The sequence below is a fragment of the Oryx dammah genome, unplaced genomic scaffold (genome assembly GCF_014754425.2).
Source record: "Oryx dammah isolate SB20612 unplaced genomic scaffold, SCBI_Odam_1.1 HiC_scaffold_27, whole genome shotgun sequence".
Taxonomy (NCBI): domain Eukaryota; kingdom Metazoa; phylum Chordata; class Mammalia; order Artiodactyla; family Bovidae; genus Oryx; species Oryx dammah.
Genome location: NW_024070211.1, coordinates 64,053,933 through 64,072,818, shown reverse-complemented (window position 1 = coordinate 64,072,818; position 18,886 = coordinate 64,053,933). Strand labels below are relative to the sequence as shown.

Here is an 18,886-nt window from a genome sequence, read left to right as displayed (position 1 = left end):
GTTCATGTTCCCTCATTATTTTTCTTTCTGTCCCTCAGACCACATCATCTCACTTGACCTACCTTCAAGCCACTGGTTCTTTTGTCCGCTAAAATCTGCTGTGTGTTCCTCTAGTGAACTTTTTGTTCTAGTTATGGAACATTTCAACTCCAGAATTTCTTTTTTTTTTAAGATAATTTCTCTGTTTAAAATATTCTTTTTTTGTGAATGCAGTGTTGTCATACATTTATTCTTTTATTTCTTCACATGTGGTTTCTTTACTTCTCAAGTATATTTAAAATAGCTGATGCAGGGAGCAAATTGTCTTCTTGGCCTCACCCACCTAGAGTAAGGTTCCCACAACACTGAACACAGGAGAACCAGGAGGAGAGAAAACTGGGTTTCAGATGCCAGACTCAGCTTTCAGACTGAGTAGATTGTCTTGAATAAATGTCTCCATTTGATGTATTCCTTTTAATGATTTTTTAAAAAAAATAAGTTTCCCCAGCCAAATGTTTGTTTTGCTGGGAAGAGGATCTGCCCCGTCTTCAGACCATGATTCTTAAAGTCCTGCTTCTGATAACTTGGTTAGTAGGGTTAGTATAGTTTAATGTAATGTTTCTCAACCATTGGTGTGAAGCAGAGCCTCCTGGAATGCCTGGTAAACTATCAGATTCAAGACATACAAATTTAGTATTGTTCTCATTAAAAAAAAAAAAAACTTGTATAATCTCCTATGTGACAGATGTATAACTAGAGCTGCTTCAGAAGGAGTTGTTTTGGGTGCTGAGTAGGGTTGGTCTCACCTTGCGATGTCGTGTTCAGTTTTGTTTTCATTTAGAAAGCCAGTAAAGCCAGGCTGTGATTAGTGACTCATCACAGAAGCACTCTGCTTTTTGAGTAAGGATTCCTCTAAAGTTCCTTTAACTGTCAGTAAGCGGTTAACAATAAATAAATCAGTAGAGTAGGGAGAAAGGTGAGGGATTTTGTCCACTGTAAGTTTTTGAGAGTGAAAGTGTTAGTTGCGTGGTCGTGTCTGGCTCTTTTCAATCCCATGGACTGTATCTCACCAGGCTCCTCTGTCCATGGGATTTTCCAGGCAAGAGTACTGGAGTGGGTTGCCATTTCCTTCTCCAGGGGATCTTCCCAACCTGGGGATTGAACTCAAGTCTCTCATTGCAGGCAGATTCTTTACTACCTGAGCCACCAGAGAAGCCCTGTGAATTTTTAGTTAGGTAAAAACATTTTCTGCATTTTCTGAGCTATGCACTTTAGTTTTTTTGGGTTTATTTTTAAGCTATGCTTTTAAGAATGGTGGAGAAATGTTAAGAGGTGTTCCATGTAAAGTATTTTATTTGTCTTTTGTTTGTTTGTTTAATTAATCATGTCTTGCTTCCCTGACAAACAGGCTGTGACAGAATATTAGAACTTAAAGTGAAGAGGTTCTTGCAGAAATGTAAAAGCATTCAAGCAGTGATATGTAGTTGAAAATTAACTTATTTTATTTGCAGGAGTTTATCCTCCTTTTAATTTTTCTGAAATACAGATTTCTGACCAAAAAGTGAAAATGACTGTATAGTCTCTTTTCTAGAATTGAGATTAGTTTGCTGCTGCTGCTGCTAAGTTGCTTCAGTCATGTCTGACTCTGTGCGACCCCATAGACGGCAGCCCACCAGGCTCCCCTGTCCCTGGGAATCTCCAGGCAAGAACACTGGAGTGGGGTGCTATTTCCTTCTCTGGTAGTTAAATTTTACTGTGTCTTCCTGAGCAATGCTTTTGGCTCTGGAAAACAGAGCAAAAATGGGGTATTTAAGCAGATACTTTATTACTTTTTAATTAGAATAAATTTTTAGGAATGAAATGTAGCGGAGGGCCACTCTCTTGAAAGTTTTGGAGCCCTGCTCCTGACAGTGCTTGAGAGAGCCTGAGCTGGGACTGACAGGAATGCCCTTTCATTCCTGCCCTTGGATTTCTGTTTGCATGAGCAGCTGTGCTCCAGTGAACCATGGAAAACAGTACTGTTTGAAAAAGCACAACTATTTGACCTGAAAAACTGTGCTTGTTTGAATAACAGGTTTTTAAATTGGCTGAGGTTAGTTTCTAACTACTCCCTCATGAGTCTTGACAATGTAAACTATCTTAGGAAGAGGGAACATTTTAAAGGACAGTTCACATTTCATTTATTAGTACTTCTTGCACAGACTTAGTGAACAGACTTGAAGACAGAAAAGAGGAAAGGAAATGGTGGAAGAAGTGATGCATAGAGAAGGCATTAGAGCAAAACATTTAAGAAGGAAGCTGCATTGGGTCAGTAATGAAAAGTAATATGCTACTTTCATACTAGTGGAGGTGAAAGAATAGGTGCAGTGATGAGAAAATAGTGCTTCCTGTCTTCCATGTTCTAAAACAGGGAGCTAGGAGTTCTATGTCACTTATTATAAGTGCTTTTTTTCTCTCATGATATTCCTTCATCTTTTACCTACCACCTACTTGAGTTATTCCCAGTTCAAGGAAAAGCTTCAGAGTGTAACCAAAGGGCCACAGAGTAACGTGTCATTTCTGAACCATACAGATAGAGTGGGTTTTCATTAACGTGGAGATTAAGAGTTCCTTAATATAATACAGTGTGTTTGGGGAATTACAGCAAGATTAGTAAAAGAAATTCTGCCTGACAGGTGTTTTCTTCCCCACTGGCCTTGGCAACAGATTCTACACTAAACATATTTTTTTAAAGATTTTGTTTGTTTGTTTGTTTGTTTAGTTGTATTTGTCACTGTTCTTTGTGCTTTGCTAAGAGCCCCATGCAAATAAGGAAACTGCAGTTCAGAGAGCAAAGCTAGTGGTGGTGTTTGGATTTGAACCCAGGCAGTAGAGGTGCTTGTTCTGGTGACTTGACTTGTAATAGAGCTGTGGTTAGTAAAATAAGAGATATAAAATGGTTACTCCTCCTCCCCCAGCCTTTCCGCAAGGCCTTTTCATCTGGAGTTCTTTCCTAATTGGTTGTCTTTCATCATCATTTACTTCTGTTTTGTTCTCCCTCTCTGAGAAGGCTCCTGGATCCTGAATTCAGAGTTTTTTTGTGTGTTTGTGAAGCTTTGCCCACTTCCTGTTGCTGGCATGACATCCTGGCTGGGTATGGTATTCTTTGAGGGTTGCCATGGAGAACTCTGTGCTGGCCTGATACTGGCAGTGATGTGCTTTTACATCTCTTTAAACTCTTCTCTGAAGTGTTTTCTTGTCCTTGAAGGTCAGCAATAGAACATTAAGGAAATGAATGTATTGAATTATGCATTTCATCTCCTTGGAATACAATGTTCTCGTTAAATCTATAGATCATTTTTCTCACTTTCAGAGAAGTTTTTTTTTTTTTTTTTAATGACGCTGAATATGTTTTCAGTTACCTTAGCTGAATTCCTTTTCTCAGGATACTAGTTATGCTCATGTTAGAAGGTCTGAAGTCAGTAAACTCTTTTATTTACTTTACTCTGTTGTGTCAGTATCTCATCTTTGGGTTCTTGTTGACTATTTGTTCTTTTTTGCCAGCTTTGAGGTTTGTTTCTGTTTATTATGTTGTATTATATGCTGAGGTTTTTTAAGTGCTTTTTGGGGGTTAGTGGGAAGGGAATGAGCACAGCCTAAACTAAAGATTTAAAGGCATACTTACAAATCATTTGGAGGAGAAGAGTGTATAGAGAAGCTTCTAAGTTTATAATAAGGCCTGCTGCTGCTGCTGCTAAGTCGTTTCAGTCGTGTCTGACTCTGTGTGACCCCATAGACGGCAGCCCACCAGCTTCGCCGTCCCTAGGATTCTCCAGGCAAGAATACTGGAGTGGGTTGCCATTTCCATCTCCAATGCATTAAAGTGAAAAGTGAAAGTGTAGTCGCTCAGTTGTGCCCAACTCGTAACGACCCCATGGACTGCAGCCTACCAGGCTCCTTCATCCATGAGATTTTCCAGGCAAGAGTACTGAAGTGGGTTGCCATTGCCTTCTCCATTGAGTTATAAAATCCTGAGTGACCTTGGAAAATCTTGAGGGGGTAGGAATATACAGAAGAAGTGACAGGTAAGTTTATGTGGGTGTTTGTATTAATGCCTTAAGGAATCATTTATGCAGCTGTCTTTATTTTGTTGTCTTTGACAGATGTTGTCCAATGAATAAACGAGATTAATAGTGACATATATATCTAAAGCACAAGTAGAATACAGGTATATGGGAATATCAAATGAGCAGAAAAGTGTTTGCCAGTAAAAACAGATGTGTTCTGGACATCATCCATTCTTAGCTTGGGGTGCTCATGGTCATTTTTTTCTTTATTTTTTTCCCCATTACAGTGTTCACAACAATGTTTCATCTCAGAGTAATGGTTCCCAACAGGTAAGAGAGTATTAAGCTTCTAAAACACTAGAACACTGTAGTTAATTATCAGTATGATAAACAGTAGTATTATTAACTCAGTTTTCATACTGGTGTAACCTCAGGAAAGTTTTGTGCATTTTCTTTTTATCTGTAAAATGGCTCAACAATATGGGACCTGTTACTTTATTCTCTTCAGATGTTATAATAGAAAAGGTTTTAATGTTATAATAAAACATTTTCTGACCCTGTAAATCCTGTAAAATGAAAAAAATAGCAGTATTCAGTTAGATAACTATCTGTCCCAAAGGTGGTATATAACTTTCAAACATTTGTTTATTGCTATGTTTATTACTGTCGTATCTGTTCACTGTGTAGCTAGTATTCCATGTTCATATTCTACTTTCTGGTGAAGAGATCTTTTATAATTTGTGTCCAAAGGCTTGGGGTGTGAGGTCCACTGTGCCTGTGCTTCCTTCTGTCCCCTCTGGTCCTCTGGTAGTGGAGGTCGAGAATCTTCCAAGGAGTCCTGGAGCAGACCAGCACGACAAGAAATGGTTCGTTTATTCATTAAACCAAAATAAAGTGTTGCTTGCCTAAGGGTGTTCTGAATCCCCAGCCATAATCTTAGACTACTTGAAATATGATTGAAAGCAAATTATTAATATTTGTAAGCTGACAAAAAAAGCATGTTGTTGAGCTGTCATATTTGGATGAGTAAGGGATGCAGATGAAGCAGGGTGACAGTGTCAGTGAAGCCTGTGAGACAGCTCTCCTGACTGGTTAGTGTGCACTGGGAGTGGCGGTGGTTTTCTGTTGAAAAAGACTTTAGTGCTACTCGATAGAACCTTTTCCCAGATCTGTAAGGATCATGTCTTCATTCCATGTTATTCTACACAACATGATGCTATTGCTTTGGATGTGGTTTCTTTATTAAAGACTGGAGGTAAAGCCAAAACAGAAACGTAATGATAGTCCAATAGAACAAAGCATGAAATATTCCATGTGGAAGAGGTGGAGAAATAATCTGATGATGGGAAGATACTTCATTTGTTTAGAATCCCAGGGGCTTTTTTATTTTTTAGACTAACAGTGAGTGCACAAATATGGATACTTTGTTGCTTATGGGGTTAATCCATAGGTTGCATCCCTTCCCAAATGAATGTATATGGCCTGGGGGGCTCCTTGGGGATTATTTGATTGAGCGCTCATGTTAGGCATCATCTGTTCAAATTTTGTCTGTTTATGAAATGAACTTTGATAATTGATAGGATTTTTCTCTTTTTCTCTTGCTCTCAGTTTGTTTAGTACCTGAAATCTAATGAGTTTCTGTTGGTGATCTCAAGGTTTGGGTCAGCTTTCTGTGCAACCAGCTCTTCCTTCATGGTGGTGGGTCAACAGTGGTTGGTGATTATTTTTAGTCTTTGCTATGTAATTGTTTTTCACTGTTATTTTGGCTTAACTAACAGCAAGGTGCTTTGCTCTTGATGATTGGGCATATTTTTGCTTCAGTTCCAAATAACTTGATAAGTTTCTAAGATCAAGGGGATTTTGCCCTCGTTTTTTCCCATGACCCTTTTTCCCCCCCTTTCTACTTGAGAATATAGTAGGGGTACTTTGTGTGTGTGTGCATGTGGGCATACACTTAAAGCATAAACAGCAAGGCTTCTACATGTCAAATTTTAGTCTTTATTTTTTTAAGCTGTTAAAAACAGTTTCTTTAGTTTCTTGCTGAAAATGCAGCTCCAGTAAGAGGCTATGTTTTGTCTCCTTGTTACCACCAAGTCTTTGGCAAAGAAACATAGTACTGAGATTTGAACTAGAAAAGAGCTCATTTAATACATGCTTACATTTTATGTTAATATGGAATGAGAGTCTGGTTTGTTTGTATCTGTATAATGTTTAAATCTTTAGCTTCTCAGTTTTAATTGGTACATATTTAAATCTATTTAATTTGATTTGTTAGGCATTACTCAGTTCCTTTGATGCAGCATTTAAAAAGAGAATGCTGAGTCTCTGAATATTGAGTTTCAAGAAAAATAAATTTGGAGCTGTATGTCCTTCTTGATATAACTGTATTGTGACTGCTTTTGTGGAAATGGAGCACAGTGGTGGCCCTCAGGCCCAGCATGCCTCAGTGTGTGTCAGCAAGACCTGGGACTAAGCATAGAGCTGGCCTGTCTTGGAGCTGATGGGTTCCCCAGCCTTAAGATGAATCTACATTTTAATTTCTGTTTCTGCATGCTTTGATGCTAATACTTTCACATGAATATAAAACAGTCCTCCTTTAGAAAGTGATGTTAATAAAATTTGGAAATGCTCCCTGGGTTTGGACAGTTGGGTGAAATAATGGACTATTCTATTTCTGGCAGATAACTTTTAACCAGTTTAATCTAAATGTACTCCTTGTTCAGTTCTGTAGCTTTTTATTGCTGATATCTTCTAAATGACACCATTATTTGAGTGAGTGATTTGGTATGTCAGTATAGAATTACCCAATATTTAAACTATCTTTTGAGAATTTATGTATTTAAAACCCATTATCTATTTATAAACAAAACTGAATACTATGTGGAAAATCTTGCATATGTAAGAGAGAATATAAACCTAATTTTCTAAATTTTTAGAGACCCTAGATTGAGGGCTGTGAGTTTTCTGGGTTAGATCTGATGAACAGCTTGTATTGCAGTTGAAGGAAAGATGATAATTTTATTGTTTAAAAAAAAACAAAAAGGCTTCCAAATTTATTCTGAAAATCCTTTTAGCTAATTTATTTTCAGTTTCCTTAAGGAAGAAAGGTGAAGATGCATGCCTTAGTTGAATAGAATGTCTGTCCTTAGACATTTTTATAATTGGGGTGATTTTTTCCCTTTTACCTTAAATGTGTGCTGCCCTTTCGGTCATGCACAGAACTCTGGCAAATGTGTTCTTTCTACTGGAGGACTCTGATCATTTCTAATCAGAAACTGCTTCTTTGCATGTTTCACTCTCTTACTTTCATATGTTTGTTTATAGCGCTTGTGATAAAAGGCACTAACACTTTCTTGGAGGGGCTTTTTCTCATCACTTTATCTGTACCTGTTGAATTTCATTCACTGTAGAAGGAATAGTGTTTCTCCACTGTTAATTGGAAACATTGATGTCCAATTACACAGCCTCTGTGAGGGCAGATTTTTTTTTTTTAATGTTCTTTATGAATTTTGTTTCCTGGACTTCAGTTTTATGCCACTTGATTTGTGAAATAACTTTTCACAATTGCCGTTTGCTGAATGTGGCTTTGTCCTTACATAAAATTGTCCTTTCAGATACTTGAATGAAGTAGATTATAAGCATTTTTTCTTCTCATTAGGACCTCAGGCAACTTTTCTGCCTTTGATTTTGATAGGAATATCGGGGACAGATACAGAGTGTCTTGCTCTCTGTGAAATGTCTTCTTTATTTAATTCACCTGACTCTGATTACTTGTACATATTTCCATATTACCATTTTCCACTACATGTAACTTTGTGGATCTCCCCATTTGTTGTTCTTGGATGTTCTCATTGCATGGAGTAGATGCTGGTAACTGCTCGTAGCAGTGGTGCATGCTGGTCACATGGCCTTCTTTATTACCTCTTACACCTTCATCTTCTCCTGTTGACTAACTGTGCTCCCCTCCCACCCCAACCATCCAGGCTCTCGGCTGCCGGTGATCGCTCTCAACGTGGTGGAAACCAGTGGGACACAAGGGCCTTGTCCCCACCCCATCCTGCACCTAGAAACTATCCTGCCTTTGTCCATGAGCACAATGTGAAGAATGCAGGAGCCCAGCAGAACGCTCATTTTCCTGGCCCTGCAGCCATGACTGACATATGAGTGTTGAGCCTCTTGGGCACTGGGACTCTGTTGTGCAAGTTGACGGTATACATTTCTAGAGTTTATAGAGGATCAATCACATTAAGAAAATTTGGGAGAAGATATTTTATACTGAATCACTCATTGGGTAGTATTGTTTGTAATTGAAATCTTCTGTGAAAGGGAAAAGGATCTGAAGAAGCTATATGCCATCAATGATAGTGACAAATATTTTTGTGTTGCAAAGGGTATTTTGGGAAGATATTTCGTGATTTTAACCTGTTAACACATCACCTAGAAGATGTTTCAGGAGATTTGTGTTTATGAATAAGCTGCCCATTATCACCCCAACCTCCATGCAGTACCAGTAGATGGAAGTGAGAAGAACCAGTCCCAGTGAAAATACACACAGAAGGGAGCATGTCCAGGCCAGGTAGATCAGCCTCTGGTGATACTTTTATAGACCACTCTTACACACTATTTTTAATACTTCTGAAGTGACCTAAGTCTTAATTTCAGTTGAGTGCCTGAGGTTCTATAATTTAATTACTGTAATATTAAATTTAAAACTTACTTTTTAATAAACACAAGTATTTTAAACTAACAGAAGGTCTAGAAATCACTATAATGTGCCTCATGTAAAGAGAGGAGTCTGAATGCTTACTTTTGCATGATTAACTGATTAATCAATGGTGAGCTGAATGGTTATACTACTACTGAATGGTTGTACAAATGGAACATGTATTTACTTTTGCCTTTTGCCTTTTCTCTTTTATCTCATGCATCTGATAGATTTCCCAGGTTTGCAAACAGGCTCGTAATCTGGCCTTGCACAACCTCTAAAATAAAATTCTGAAACCAAAACTATATCACTTTTAATACTTAATGCATATCACTTTTAATCACTTTTTGCATATATTATTATTTTTGGTCCTTTATGAACTTCAGAATGTAATTGTCTATGCTCTTTGATTTAACTCATAGAGGCAAATTAACTGGAAGAAATATATTTCTGATGTAATGAGAAATGATGTAAAGGGAAGAATATCTTTTGTCTTTTTAGAGTTCAAAAAATTTTAACAAAACTTTTAAATATTTAACCTATATATATATATATATATAGAGAGAGAGAGAGTCATTTTATAGTCTGAGAATTCATAATATATCAAGATAATGAAGATTTAATTAAAAATAACATAACCTGTGTACCATTCTGCTCACCTCAGTGGTCAGTCTTACTGTCTCTGCTAGATGAAGCTGAAGTTTCAGAGGGCCTTATATTAGTGGGTTCTTGGTTGCAGATATAATACAGCTTGTCAATAGAATACATAAATCAGAAGTAAGTAATATTTAGGGAATTTAATTTATAGGCAGGTTTCAATCTGAAGTTATTAAGTCGTATATAAGTATTCTTTAATGTATCTACATATGAGCTGATACATACCTTAAATAGCCCAGCTGAGAACTCTAGAAGGCTGTCATCATAGCATGCTTAAACATGGCCACTAATATGTACCTCTCATGATTCTGCTAGATTTTACATAGCTCAGAGTCTTATTGTCAGTGGTGATTCTTTTTTTTTAAGGGAATTTTAATCATAACATTTTAAGCACAGAACTCTGATTTGATCCATTTAAGAAAAGATTTTATGGGTATGAATATGATTAAAACCTTACTATTTTTATAATAGAAATCAGAAAGAGGCATAATATCAACACAGCTTTCTGGCCTCTTTAGAAAGTCCTAAGGTTTGACTTCTCTCACTTTAAAATTAATCTTAAAGTCTGAACTCCTGATATAATGCCTCATATTCATCCCCACCCAGAATCTTAACTTGGGGAAGTATAGAAGGATTGTGATTGAAGAATAAACTCTTCTGTTTATAGTAAAAGTGGTCATTTCTGTACTTAGAATTTAAGTTAATATTGTTACATTTAAACAATGGAAGAATCACATGGTTTTCCCTTGTTTGAAAACGTTGGTATAAAATAGCTCTTTGCAGCAGTGGAAGGATCATAATTGTAAATTCCTGCTGATAGAGACTGGGTTGGAGGGGTGACAGGGCAAGAAGGTAGCAAAGGGTAGGGGAATGAAGGGCTAAGGCTGAATGGTCATAGAATCAAAGCTTTCTACTTCATACAAGTTCCTGTGCTCCAGGATCTCAGAGTGCAAATGTTGGGAATATTTCCTGCTGGTATTTTCAAGATGGATATACAAATTGTTTCCAGAGGTATGAAGAGTTTAATAGCAGCTCAACCTAAATTAAATAAATTGTCACCAACCTTTTTATACTCTGCATTTTATTCTGTCTAAAAGGTCAGTGATCCTACGTCATTGATTGGGGACCTAATACACTCCAGAAGCACCTTACTTGGCTGTTTACTCTCCTTTTGATCAGAGGGATCCATCAGTCCAGAACACCAAGATCATGTGATTCAACTTCAGGGCTTTGGCTAATTTTGTTTAACTACTTTTAACATCTTGAATTAAGTTGGTTTTGTGTCAGCTGTATTTTTATAGAAACAGCAAAGATAGCGAAGTGACCTTTACACTCTGATGCATGAAAATAAATGCGCTTAAGATCATTATTTCTTTCGATGGTAAAAGCACTTCTGAGGCATTTACCTATCTCTGAGTATAGGCTAACATTTCTGGTCTTGATAGGGTAATCACGCATACACTTTTAGATGAATTTACAGAGAAAAACGAACTTTATCCTATTGTATATGTCTGTATGTTACAGAGAAAAACAAACTTTATCCTATTATATATGTGTCTGTAATTTTACAGAGAAAAACTTTATCCTATTATATATATGTTTCTATTTTAAAAAGCAACCCGTGTACAAATACTGTAATACCAATATAATTTAGATCATTTTTAAGTGGGGGCTCTTTTATTTAAAGTGTTGACTCGGGAGCTATTGGTATTCATGACATTTGTATCATTCTTTATTGTTAAAATTGTTCAGGATGTAGAAGGTGCCATGTAAACATGTCAGGGTTATACAGCTTATGTTTCTCCTGAATGGAAGACAGGGAGGCAGCTTATTTCATGGGATAAAATCATTAGTTGAGCCTTAATTATGGGAGTTTCTCCTAAGTACTAGATTTTTTCATATTTGTTGATTTGCTAAAAAATAATTTTGTTCAGTAACCTTGCCTTATAACTTTCATGTGTCTTGATATCCCGTGTTTCATCTTTCTGTCTTGCCAAACAGGAAAATAGATGAAAGGTTGAGGAGTAGAGGGCTCTAGTGTTTGGGGTTTGAGGAGGAAGAAGAGTATTATGAAATGACTGGCTTTATAGGCATAAGAAGACACTTTGATCCCCTCTGCTTTGATCCCCTTTCTGTGCATATTCACAGACGTAAGCTGAGAGAAGTGGGAAGATGGTTGTCCTGTGTTAAGCCGATGTGCTCTGATGGTAGAGTGGTCAGCACTTGAACCACAGTGCTCTGTCTTGGTTGGAGCAAACTCTTCATTTGTAAATCATCATTAACTGCTTTGAAAGACCATTATGTTTTGTGTGCTGAGCTTTGAATATTGAGTTTGAAAATATCACATTGCATTAATTTATTTTATATCCATGGTATATAGGACTTACATGGATTTGGAGAAATAAAATCATCTTGTGCCAGTGACATTTAATCTCTTTACCCCCACATACTTCTTAATTTTAATATACATCATACCACATTATCAGTTATACCTTGCTTCCAGAATTGCTGTGAATTGCTTGCATTGAGATGCTTGTATGTAAGGGACAGAATGTGAAGATATGTCTGTGGTGGGGAAGTCCCTCTCTCCATGTGCCTCTGTCTCATGCATAAAATGTGATTTGTCAGACCTTTTCTAGATGTTATGAATCATGTGAATTTAGGTATGGTGTTCTCTCAGCTTCTCCTTTTCAAGAACATAAATCTTTCTCCTCCTCTCTTCATATAAATTAACTTTTACTTTAGTCACATGAAATCATTGCGAGAATTCTGTCTTGCTCAGCTGACATTTACCTCGATGGTAAAGATACTAGGGCACAGGCATGTGGAAAATGTGCTATATGACTTCAGTTTCTTCAATTCTTGACCTCTGCTAATTTGTAACACTCTAGCTCTTTCAGATAATGAGTGAAATTAGAGAAGAGAAAATTTCAAAAGAGATTGCAGAAAGGAAAAAAAAAGTTTAATGATATATTTTATTACTTATGCTGAAGTGGAAAAATAAGTGTTCCTTTTTCGTGAAGGAATTGTTCTCACAGAGTTTTTGTTTTTAGAAGATTACATAAGCTTCTCTTCTCCTAACAGCAAGCCATGGCCTTAATTCTGGCTGATGGTGCTTGAGTGAACTTCTTCTGTTTTGCTCCTGACAGCTGGCCAGCATTTTGTTTACATTGGCATGGGAAGAGATACCTGACTCAGTGAACAACATTCTCTAAGGAGTGTGACTGGAGCCTCCCTTGGTGGTGTAACAAACCTATACCTCCTCCTCTTGAAAACAGGTTCAGCAGCTACAGACCTCATTTCTTGTTGTCAAAGGAATTCTTGTTTGTTTGTCTTTAACTAACTTTAATATGTTAAAAACAAATAAGGTATATACCAGAATATGATTAGGATTTGTAAGAAGTTGCAGATTTCTTAACAAAGGCTATGGACACAACTGATTATTGTTAATATATAATGGAAACTATTTAAATTATTAGGGATAGAACAAAAGAAAAGAATGAAAGGTGAGATGATATAGGAAGACAGCTACTACCTTGGTTTTTCTTGTGGAGCTAGTTAGAGGGACATCCAGAGAACTGTGGACACACCCAGCATGTAAATACCATCAGAATCTATATTATTACACAGAAGAATTTCCTACAGCAAAGTTAGAGTTGAAGCCCAGCTACTAGTTTCAGTGATTATTTAATTGCAGGCTTGCTAGTTTGGACTTCCCTTGTGGCTCAGCTAGTAAAGAATCTGCCTGAAATATGGGAAACCTGGGTTCAATCCCTGGGTTGGGAAGATTCCCGTGGAGAAGGGAAAGGCTACCCACTACAGTATTCTGGCCTGGAGAATTCCATGGACTATACAGTTAGAACTGGACATGGAACAATGGACTGGTTCCAAATAGGAAAAGGAGTACATTAAGGCTGTATATTGTCACCGTGCTTATTTAACTTATATGCAGAGTACATCATGAGAAACGCTGGACTGGAAGAAGCACAAGCTGGAATTAAGATTGTCGGGAGAAATATCAGTAATGTCATATATGCAGATGACATCACCCTTATGGCAGAAAGTGAAGAGGAACTTAAGAGCCTCTTGATGAAAGTGAAAGAGGAGAGTGAAAAAGTTGGCTTAAAGCTCAACATTCAGAAAACGAAGATCATGGCATCCGGTCCCATCACTTCATGGGAAATAGATGGGGAAACAGTGTCAGACTTTATTTTTGGGGGCTCCAAAATCACTGCAGATGGTGACTGCAGCCATGAAATTAAAAGACACTTTCTCCTTGGAAGGAAAGTTATGACCAACCTAGACATCATATTAAAAAGCAGAAACATTACTTTGTCAGCAAAGGTCCGTCGAGTCAAGGCTATGGTTTTTCCAGTGGTCATGTATGGATGTGAGAGTTGGGACTATAAAGAAAGCTGAGTACCGAAGAACTGATGCTTTTGAACTGTGGTGTTGGAGAAGACTCTTGAGAGTCCCTTGGATTGCAGGGAGATCCAACTAGTCCATTCTAAAGATGAGTCCTGGGTGTTCATTGGTAGGACTGATGTTGAAGCTGAAACTACAGTACTTTGGCCAACTGATGCGAAGAGCTGACTCATTTGAAAAGACCCTGATGCTGGGAAAGATTGAGGCAAGAGGAGAAGGAGACGACAGAGGATGAGAAGGTTGGATGGCAGCACTGACTCAGTGGACATGGGTTTGGATGGACTCCGGGAGTTGGTGATGGACAGGGAGGCCTGGCATGCTGTGGTTCATGGGGTCACAAAGAGTCAGACATGACTGAATGACTGATATAGTCCATGGGGTTGCAAAGTCGGACGCCACTGAGCGAGTTTCACTTCACTTCCGCTAGTTTGGAGATAAGACCCATTTTTAACAACTTGTGTTAATTCTTTCTGATTGGGGACCAACTTCTTCCAGCAGAGTCCTCGGAAGCCTTGGTACCAGAGGGTTTGCAGATTGACTCTGTGGCTGAAACGCCAGTTATGTTGGAGCAGTAGCAACAACCAGTGCTTGAATGGGTTGGAAAGACATGGACTGGCAGTTGGAGGAGTTTGGATTTGGTGAAGAGACCTGGGGCCATTACTGCAAGGTTTTAAGTGAAAGATTTTGGGGATCTCGTATCGCTGTTGTCTTTTCTGATTCACCTCAGCATTTGCTGAATATCTACCAGAACACCACCTCCTTTCTCTTCCTCACACACAGTCACTTTGCATGATCCTTCCCCCTAATGTACTTGTGCTGTTGAGTTGCTTAATTGTGCCCAACTCTCTTTCTACCCCATGGACTGTGTAGCCTGCCAGACTTCTCTGGGATTTCCCAGGCAAGAATACTGGGGTGGGTTGCCATTTCCTTCTCCATGGGATCTTCCCAACCCAGGGACGAAACCCACGACTCCTGCATTGGCAGGTGGATTCTTTACCACGGAGCCACCAGGGAAGCCCCCCCCACCCCAGCTGTACACGTCTAGCTCAATTCTGGGTTTAATCCTGGGTAAATCCAATTCTGTCCTCTGTGCATGTGGATGGAAAATGTGAAATGCCCTATCATTAAATGGTTTCACTTTAAATGTTGGCTATTGAGCTCAAGTTTCAGACCTTGAATGCTGCTGAAATCCTGTCACATTTCCTGCATCTGTCGATTTTCCCACTTGGCGGCAGTAACCTCCACCATCTCCTTGCTTCTCGTTCACTCGGTCTCAGGTCATGGCCTTGCTTCCTGCTCACTGAGAAGACGGGCCATGGGGAGTGAGCTCCTGTGCATCCGGCAGTCTGATGGTGGACTGATGTCTCTCTGTCAGAGCATCTCTGCTCGGCCTGCCCTCCTGTGTCCAGATGGGCTGGCCCCAGTGAGGCCCAGTGCTGTTCACGTGCTCTCCTGGAGATGCTACTCATACTGAGGCACGGGAAGTGCTGGCTTAGACCTCAGCACCTTGTCATCGTCTTGGCCCCTCCTGTTTCTCATCGGTCCATAAATTCGGCCAGTTCTGACTCTGTATCCAGAGTTTGCTTGTCACTGTTTACTGCTCCTGCTCTGTTTCCATATAATTTGTCTTAACCTGGTCTCCCGTCGCCCTTGGCGCCTTTCTGTCTCATACTCCCCATTAATTGTAGTTTAGACTATATCATGTTCTGCTTCTGCTCAGGCCTTCCAAGGTCCTCATCTCAGACTAAAACCCCAAATCTACATGTTGACAAAAAAGTAATTTTTCCTACTCCTTGACTTCGCTCACCTTCCTCCAAAGACTTGATCAGATGTACTCTGCGTGTTCCATCTCTGGATTTCTGCACTTTACCTCTGCCTAGATATTCCTTCCTTGAATCTCCTGTGGTTCATTCTGACACCTTCAGGCTTCTTACCAGAGAACATTGCTGACCTCTGTAAAATAATAATGAGCCCCCAACCTTCTTGGCATTTTGTGTCCTGTTACCTTGCTCATTTTTTTTCTCTTTGTGTCATCTTACATATATGTTTTCTTTTCTTTCTTTATTTCTTGGGTATGTTTTCTTTTTTGTCATCTTTACATCCTTTAATAGAATGTCAGCTCTGTCAAGGGAAAGCGTTTTGTGTACTCCCCCATCCCTGGAGCAATCCTGGGCTCAGCACTCCGTAAACAGTAGCTGATGGTTTGCCACACTTGATAATGAAGGGATAGTCAAAATGATGTTCCTGGCTTCAAGATGTTTACCCTCTAGTTATGGAGAAGAGCAGATTTACAAATAATGTACAAGTGCAAAGTCCTTAAGTAAGGTCATAGAAGGTAGGTAAGTTTGAAGCTAAAGAAGGCTTCCTAACATTTACATCATATTGTGAGGGACACATAGAAGCAGGAACACTTGTGGACCAGAGGACTGTAGGAAAAGAAAATTTTAAGGTAGCGTAGGCAAGTTACGCTGGTGGCTCAGATAGTAAAGAATCTGCCTGCAATGTGGGAGACCTGGTTTCCATCCCTGAGTTGGAGAAGATCCCCTGGAGAGGAGAATGGCTACCCACTCCAGTATTCTTGCCTGGAGAAGTCCGTGGACAGAGGAGCCTGGCAGGCTATAATCCACGGGATTGCAAAGCACTGGACATGACTGAGCAACTTTCACTTTCTTTCAGGGCAAGTTACAGTCAAAGAGTGATGAATGGGATTTGAGTAGTTAGTACAGAATTCATGAGGATGTTTAGTAATAATGACAAACTGACATTTGAGTGCTTCTGTGCCTGGCCTCATTCTGGAGTTAATGGCAGTTATCATTATCCCAGCAAGTCACTGAATTCTAATACAAATCTGTAAGACATTTAGACCAGTGAAGAAATCAGGCACGATGAGAGTGTGTAACTTCTCCAAAGCCATGTTGCTAGTAGAGGGTATGGCTGAGCTTCAGACTCAGCTTAGTCGTAGGGCCCAGACTTGGTGTCTGCTATGCTGACTCGCTCCATCACAGTGAAAAACTCTGTGAGGCCTGTATTTCTTTAGAAAGTGCATTCTGGAGGCATTGTGAAGAGTGAATGTCAGTTGGTGGGAGATTGGGATAATTATGTCATGCTGTATCCATACTGTAATTGTTAAGAAATGAGGAAAATCTACAGGAGCTGCTTATTGGAGTGTGTCAGTGCTACGTTGTTGAGTTAACAAACTCTAGTGAAGTGGCTCCTTGAGGTGTGTCCCCACTTCTGTAAAAGCCACCAAGCCATGTGTCTGTCTGTAAGGTGCACGGAAAACACACCTGGATAAAGAGCGAATTTTCAGAGAGTGGGGTGAAGGAGACATTGGTTTTCTTAGCTAACATGTACTACTTTGAATAAGTACAGATTAAAATGTCACGGGGAACAAGACAGATTGCTTCAGTGTATTCAGGTAAGTGTCCATGAAAAGGAAGGAGGTGGATAAATGTGATAATGCCCTTGTATATTCCTTTGTGTATATTGAAGAATGGATGTGTGCAGCAACATTGCCAGAAGCCACACAGTGAAAGTGTAACATCTCACTTGTGTTTACAGACTTAAGTGTATTCACAGAAGTGTTACAGCCATCACCACTTAAATTCCAGAACGTTTTCATCATCTTCCAAGGAAACTCTCACCTGTTAGCAGTTACTGCCCACTCTCCTCTCCCCCAGGCCTGCAAGCACTAATCTACTTCTGTCTCTGGATTTGCTCATTCTGGGCATTTCCTATAAATAGACTCGTACAGTATGTAACCTCTTGTGTCTGGCTTTTTTCACTTAGCACGGTGTTTCTAAGACTCATCCATGTGGTAGCCTATATCAGTATTTGATTCCTTTCAACGGCTCAGTAAATTCCCTTATATAGTATACAGCATTTTGTCCATCAGTTGGTGGACATTGGGTTTCTACTTTTTGGCAGCCGGGAACTTTAATGTTCTTCTTTAAAGAAGAACTTTTCTTCTTTTTTAAATAAATATCTATGTGCATTCCTTTCAGGCATGCACATAGATAGGAGTGAAATTGCCCAGTCATATGGTTACTGTGTTTAATGTTTTGAACTGCTAAATTGTTTTCCAAAGCAGGTGTACCAGTTTACGTGACATTTTCATTACAGCCATCCCAGTAGCTTGTGAGAGTGATGTATCTCCTTGTGACTTTGATTTGCATTCAGGAGGCTAATGATGTTGGAATTTTTGTAAACATACTGGCAATTTGCATATTTCTTTGAAGATGTGTCTATTCACGTCCTTGCCCATTTTAAAAATTGGCTATAATAATCTTACTTACCTATAGCTTCTGAAATTTTGTCTCCTTTTTTGTTTGTGGGTTTGTTTTTTTTTTTAATTTCCCTGGAGGCAAATCTGAGTATTAAGTTTTTTCAAAGAACTAACATTTTGCTTGAATGTTCTGGTGCATTGTCTGTGTTTGTCCCTATCTATGTGAGACAGAATGTATAGAGTGAAAATAATGCATAGTGACGTTTACATTAAATAAGTCTTCAGTGTATGAACAACTCTTATACCAGTCCAATTAGTTGTTTCTCTGTTTTAGAGAGAATAAAAAGTTTTGTAGTTTACATCTACAGAAGATGGGATGCTCAGGGATGAATTACTCACTTTTTTATATAATTACATTAAAAAAAATTCTCTGTTGAACCTTGCCTATTTGTAGATGGTAATCCTGTCTATTTGTGAGTTGCAGTGGGACAGTTAAGTTCATCTTTCTGGATGAAGGGCAGTAAGAATATTCTGTTTGAATGACATGTGTATTTCCCTTGAAAAGAGAGACTGCAGTGAGCCTGTTTGGGTGGTTAGGGGTAAGCCCTATAACAAGTTATCAAAAAATGAGATAAATCCTCACATGGTTTTTGCAGACAGGCTTCAGTCAGGAGAGGTGTTTTATCTGAAGTTAACTATTAAAATCTCAGTAACCCACACAAGCATCCTTGAGATAAACCACAACCTGTACTCAAAGGCAGGGGTGTGGTGGTGAGTGAGGAAAGATTGTTTGCTCAGAATCTTTGTGACTCAGGTCTATCAACCACAGTTTTAATAGAAGATGGGGGG

General features: G+C 38.9%; 1 protein-coding gene across 4 annotated transcripts in view; it reads left to right on the top strand.

The window, feature by feature from the left end:
• EPB41L5 (erythrocyte membrane protein band 4.1 like 5) overlaps positions 1 to 18,886 on the top strand; it is a 169,893-nt gene that overhangs the window by 73,818 nt on the left and 77,189 nt on the right. For 3 of the 4 annotated variants that reach the window (XM_040228960.1, XM_040228958.1, XM_040228959.1), the window contains exons 15-16: positions 4,313 to 4,355; positions 4,776 to 4,891. In XM_040228960.1, coding sequence (XP_040084894.1) covers positions 4,313 to 4,355; positions 4,776 to 4,891 — 159 coding nt within the window. Of the gene's footprint in view, positions 1 to 4,312; positions 4,356 to 4,775; positions 4,892 to 8,008; positions 11,808 to 18,886 lie in introns of those variants that run through there. The other variant, XM_040228961.1, reaches the window with a different exon arrangement.